General features: G+C 38.4%; 1 protein-coding gene across 2 annotated transcripts; it reads left to right on the forward strand.

Annotated features, from left to right (window-relative positions):
* The first annotated feature begins 209 nt into the window (after window positions 1-209).
* pdcb (phosducin b) lies at window positions 210-2,976 on the forward strand. Of its 2 annotated transcripts, none has more exons than XM_056269136.1 (3): window positions 210-309; window positions 1,675-1,823; window positions 2,061-2,976. In XM_056269136.1, exons 1-3 carry the CDS (start codon window positions 261-263, stop codon window positions 2,574-2,576), a joined length of 714 nt encoding a protein of 237 aa, XP_056125111.1. In that variant the 5' UTR covers window positions 210-260; the 3' UTR covers window positions 2,577-2,976. The 2 variants fall into 2 exon arrangements, with proteins under 2 accessions (XP_056125111.1, XP_056125112.1); XM_056269137.1 differs by having other exon boundaries at window positions 1,675-1,802.
* The last annotated feature ends 3,189 nt before the right edge of the window (window positions 2,977-6,165 follow it).

A 6,165-nucleotide genomic window follows, 5' to 3' on the forward strand; every position in this document is an offset into this window, starting at 1 on the left:
TGTCCACATGCCAACTTAAGTAGTTTTGATGCTATTTGTTCGAATTTAATACATTTATCTTGAGTCCCTTAAAAGCCTGAACATAACTGTTAATATGTCTTTTGTTTTCTTTGTTAGGAACTAAATAGTAGTTCAGAGACGTATATCTTTTGTTACTTTTGTTGAAAAAATTCGGAGAATTTGATTTATTTTGTATAGATGTGATAAAGATAGATGTGATAAAGATTTGATCTTTTCCCACAGATAATCAACAGATACAAATGTCTGACAGAATGGTGGACGAGGAACCAGTGATGGTAACTCACACAGGTCAGTATGGCTCTTATTGTTTGTGAGACTGTAAAGTTAACATGTCATAGGGTAAGGGAAGTAATCTAAAGAATCAAAAGCATGCAGAATGGGAACAGAAAAAAATACATATATATTGCACCAGGGTTTCCCAAACTCAAGTTTGTGATAGAACTGCAGGGAGTTTGTAAGTTGATGAAAAGCTAATAATTAATGAAATCATAAAAATGTAAAATAAAATAAATCATTTAAAAATAGACCCAATCAAAATAAAACGCTTAAATAAAAAAATAAAAAAGATTTGTTTACCTGCTCGTCATGTGACCATTTACCGACATCAGAGAATCATATACATGAACATGCAAATGTATTGTTAAATAATTTATATATTAACTTAAAATCTCAGAAAATATTTAAAGGTCCCGTTCTTCGCGATTCCATTTTTCAAACTTTAATTAGTGTGTAATGTTGCTGTTAGAGCATAAATAATACCTGTAAAATTATAAAGCTCAAAGTTCAATGCCTAGCGAGATATTTTATTTAACAGAAGTCCCCTTTCAAAGCCTACAGCGAACGGCCGGTTTGGACTACATCCCTCTACTTCCTTTTTTAATGACGTAACTAGAACAGTTTTTTGACTAATCTCCGCCCACAGTAATACACAAAAAAGGGGGCGTGGTCTTGTTGCGCTCCCACGGCTCAGCTGCGCATGCATCTCCAATTTATGGTAAGAGGCGTGACCTTTCCAGGCAACGTGCGATAAGCTGCTGTCGAATCACAACACAGGAGCCGCTGGCACAATCAGAACTCGTTACGTATTTCTGAAGGAGGGACTTCATAGAACAAGGTAGTCATCAGGCCGTTTTTTGGACAGTGAAAACAGCGGTATACAGATAAAAATGGTGTGAAAAATACTGTTTTTTTACACGCGAAACATGAACACATGTTATATTGCACACTGTAAACACAATCAAAGCTTCAAAAAAACATGAAGAACGGGACCTTTAAGATTAAAGAGGTTTACCGGACAAAAAAGTTTGGGAATCCCTGCATTACACCAACGGTTGCCAGCTTCCTGAACAGCATGGTATTCTTGTGTATAAATCAAAGATTAGTGCACACATGAAAACCCTGCATTAGGAGCAGGAAACTGAATTATTGAAATGACATCAGTGTGTGGACATTTACTCATTCCCCCACCCCCCATCTTAACCATAGAGACAAAATACATTTCTAATATGTCTGACCTGACCTGAACTGATATCATCCGCTACTGAAACTGAACTGACTATAAGGCTATATAGCTTGTCTTTATGCTTGGCTGTCTACGTATTGATGTAATCTAGTTCATTCATTTATGGAATTTTCTTCTCCAACCATCTCTAGGCCCAAAGGGTGTCATCAATGACTGGCGTAAATTTAAATTGGAGAGCATGGACCAGGAGGTTCTGCCTCCCAGCAAGAGAGAGCTGCTAAGACAGATGTCGTCCCCTCAGAAACCCAAAGACACTTGTGTGGGTGGATTCAATCGCAAGGTTGCCCCTTTTGACTATGATTTCAAAATAAAAAAATTTTAGCACTTTGGAGAAAAAACTATGCATTTCTGAATTAGGATGTAAAAAGTGGGGTCAATGTTTCTTTAGTTCCTCACAAGGTCTTTGGCATCAAAAACTGAAAACCCCTGATTTAATGGATTTGCTCCCAAATATAAATGCAGTTACTCCCAAAACTCTGCAAGCTTTGAATTTCCCTCCTTTTCTTTCCCTTTCCAGATGAGCGCACAGGAATATGAGTTAATAAAGGAAGATGATGAAAAAAGTCTGCGTAAGTACCGTAAGCAATGCATGCAGGAGATGCACGAGCACCTGAGCTTCGGGCCCAAATTCGAGACTGTGTATGACCTTGACAGTGGCGAGGCCTTTCTAGAGGTCATTGAGAAGGAGCACCGGCTCACAGTGGTGGTGGTGCACATCTACAAAGATGGAGTGAAGGGGTGCGATGCGCTTAACAGCTGCATGGATTGCTTGGCCTCCGAATATACCAGTGTTAAATTCTGCCGGATTCGAGCAGCCGCCACCGGAGCTGGCGAGCGTTTCTCAGATGACGTTCTGCCTACCTTGTTAGTGTACAAGGCTGGAGAGCTGCTGGGGAACTTCCTGGCTGTTACGCAGCATTTCAACGAGGAGTTCTTTGCTACTGATGTAGAGGCCTTCCTCAATGAATATGGACTGCTGCCAGTGAAGGAGTGTGGCGCTGGAGCTGAGGAGGATGAAGCAGATGTGGAGTGATGAAAGATGGCAGAAAGTAAGAATGGATGAAATGAATGGGAGGAATCTGACAAGAATAAGTTTCATTATTCTTCAGTTAACATGATGAGATGCATCCGTTTGCACACACAGCTCAACATAAAGATCTCTTTGAGCACGGTAGAGAAAACTATAAATGTTTTATAAGTTTAAAAAGCAACATAAATGGAATTAAGTCAAGAAAGATAATGACATATTAATTAAACTATCATGTTTTCTCTTATAACTGCATGACTGAAATAAATAAGAATGAATTAGTGTCTACTTATGCACATATGTATGTGATTGCATGTAGCAAAATATTATGCAAATAAGAATGGCCCAGGATTGTTTTTAGAGCTCTTTCTTTAGAAGCAACAAAACATTATATTTTCTAATGGCTTCTAAACTGTCTTAAACTATGCATGCCCATCTTTTTGATTTTCTGTGTACAGAAATTTCATGAGGTTTAAGCAGTATCCTGAGTAAAATTTGATTGTTTTACTTTTGGTTTGCATGCACAAGCTGTCTAACTGTAAACTGGTTTGGCTAAAATTTTGCATAAACCAGGAGGTTTTGATGTAAATTGTATTTTTTTAGGCATACGTAAATAAATTCAAATGGAAACGTTCAGCATTCTATAGCCTATATTATATAGCCTGTATTATAGATTTAGTAAAAAAAATGTAGACCTCAAATAGAATTGATTACCTAAACACATGCTCCACTTACAGACAAATTACATGTCACTCCAAAAAAAAAAAAAGCATTTGAAGAACAGAATCAATCAAGAGAGCAATAAAGTAAAATTCCAGAGAATTTGCACCTTCCTTTAATGTGGTTTGAGAAGCGAGACTGCACTTGCTGAAACGCAATCACTGGAACTGACTTTACTCTGACCTGCAGATTCAAACGTTCCACTATATATTAAAAGAATAAATCCATAATGCACATTTGCACATTTTCCGATAATTGTCCCATAATTTGACATGTTCTTATTATGTATTTATGGGAATCTTCCATTGAGTTGAGTTGTACAGTAATGGGAAATGATCAGAATTTAGTTGAACTCCAGATGAACCATGGGTTATGGAGAAGTGAGCCAGCCAAAGACATGTGTGCTACCGTTTTTTAAAAGGTTGTATACTAAAGAAGCCAGGGCTTTTCGGAGTGAATAAAATTACGCCGTTGTTTTAAAATGAAATGTCTGTAGAGTTAACAACAATCAATATATGACTACCATATTGTCAAGCTTTTATGACTGGTGTGTGCAATATAGGGGTTGCACCGACTAGTCGACTTTAATGCTCTGCCATGAGTCCATGACGCTTTAAAGGGATAGTTCACCCAAAAATGAAAATTCTGTCAGTAATTACTCACCTTCATGTTGTTCCAACCCCGTAAGACTTTCGTTCATCTTCGGAACACAAACTAAGATATTTTTGATTAAATCTGAGAGCTGGATCACTCCTCCATAGGCTTCTTAAGGGATCGAAACTGGCCGGCCCAAAAGTTATGAAAGACATCGTTAAAATAGTCCGAGTGACTACAGTGGCTCAATCTTAAGTTTATCAAGCGACGAGAATACTTTTTGTGCGCAAAAAAAACAAACAAAAATAACGACTTTATTCAACTAATCATTTCCTTCGCTGTGGGCCGTGATATTTCATGTAGTGATATTGCATAAAGCTTCTAGGTTGCACGTCACACGCAGGCTCACTATTGCCCGACGCTGGTCATGTGTGTGATGCGTGACGTACAACCTAGAAGCTTTGCGTAGTTTCACTACGTGAAATATCACGGCTGAACAGAGAAGGAAATGATTAGTTGAATAAAGTCGTTATTTTTGTTTGTTTTTTTGTGCACAAAAAGTATTCTCGTCGCTTGATAAACTTAAGATTGAGCCACTGTAGTCACTCGGACTATTTTAACGATGTCTTTCATAACTTTTGGGCCAGTCAGTTTCGATCCCTTAAGAAGCCTATGGAGGAGTGATCCAGCTCTCAGATTTAATCAAAAATATCTTAATTTGTGTTCCGAAGATGAACGAACGTCTTACAGGGTTGGAACAACATGAGGGTGAGTAATTACTGACAGAATTTTCATTTTTGGGTGAACTATCCCTTTAAGCTTGACATCGACTAGTTGCTGGTCATGGCCTATAGAGGGCGCAACAGGATAAGAACTCTTGGAAGTCCACTTTAAAGGGGTCATATAATGCCATTTTTGTACAAGCTAGTATGATTCTTTAGGGTCTAAATTAAAAGTTTGTAATATACTTTAATTAAAAATTCTCATTAGTATTGTAAGAAAACACTTATTTTACTTGGTCAAAAACAGCTCTGTTTTCAGCATGCCGTTTCAGTGCATATGACTTTAAATGATAATGAGCTTTGCTCACCCCGCCTCTCTGTTCTGTGTGTACACCGTTTGTAACACAATAACACAATAACCATAACGCGTTGTTCAGTATAAACGTGGGATTATGAATTATATTGAGAACATCAGAAAACATGCCGTAATGTACCCTGAGTGTAAACCTTAGACGCATTCATTGTGAAGCGTGCAGCTAGCGATTTGCAAAGATTAATATAAATATTAATATAAAGTTTAACAAAACGTTACACTCACTTCAGTTGTTCTAGAGGTTCAGCAGGAACACGAAAAGCTGCTATCGATCCTTTATTCAGGAGCAGCTTCTTAGCAAAACCAGCTCATACTGACCCTCGTTTATAAAGCAGTCTGGTGAGAAATGATTCGCGCAAACATGAGAGCATTGACGTTGCTCGTGGGGAATATTCCCTTCGAAAACAAACTCAGCCACTGCGTCTTCAGCGGTTTCGGATTTAGGAACATTAAAATGACTGCTGTGTTCGTTATTACACCCAAGAACAGAACACCACAATCGCTTAGACGCCATTCTGCTCATAGACAGTGCTCCAGCATATCAACAATGACCGCGCCGGTCCGCGCAGACTATGATTGACAGCTCGCTCACGAGAGAGGGCGGGTCTGTGTTGAAACGATGCTGTCAATCAACAATCGTGGGAGGGGCTTCCGAGCGTGTGACGTCACAAAATCGAACGGCTCAATTTGAGGCAGGGGAAAACATATAAGGAGATTAAAACAAAACCACTGGATGGATTTTTATCATTATATGATGGTTGTGTACAGGCACTGCCAACACACATTTCAGTACAATCAACTTGTAAAAGTGCATGTATCATTAAATGACCCCTTTATTTAAAGCTCTGTGTCCAAACAGTTAAAATGACAAATAAATGCATACTCTTAGAGTGCTCCATAAGATGTTTGATTATAGGCTTCTATGTATATGCTCAAAATTTATCGGGAGAATGCACGTTTTAAACAGCTTATTGTACACATAAATGAATCGTCGTTCAGCATTGTAATGCACACGCCTACAGAAGCTTGTATCGCTCGCAGATCGCGTGCACAGGGAGAATCATTCAGTAGTGCAGACATTAAGTTGTCAACACTGATCTGTGATTTATTAATAAAATAGCTTGGAAACTGAAAAGTTCAAGCGTATATTTATTAGTACCTAAAACCCACAGCTATTAGAGAGAGG

Source organism: Rhinichthys klamathensis, unplaced genomic scaffold (assembly GCF_029890125.1).
Source record: "Rhinichthys klamathensis goyatoka isolate OS25496 unplaced genomic scaffold, OSU_Roscu_1.1 h1tg000281l_1, whole genome shotgun sequence".
Taxonomy (NCBI): Eukaryota; Metazoa; Chordata; class Actinopteri; order Cypriniformes; family Leuciscidae; genus Rhinichthys; species Rhinichthys klamathensis.

Coding starts and splice junctions, on each gene's coding strand:
- pdcb (XM_056269136.1), top strand. CDS start 261: ATGTCTGACAGAATGGTGGACGAGGAACCAGTGATGGTAACTCACACA. Junction 310..1,674: donor AGTGATGGTAACTCACACAG/GTCAGTATGGCT, acceptor AACCATCTCTAG/GCCCAAAGGGTGTCATCAAT. Junction 1,824..2,060: donor TGGGTGGATTCAATCGCAAG/GTTGCCCCTTTT, acceptor TTCCCTTTCCAG/ATGAGCGCACAGGAATATGA.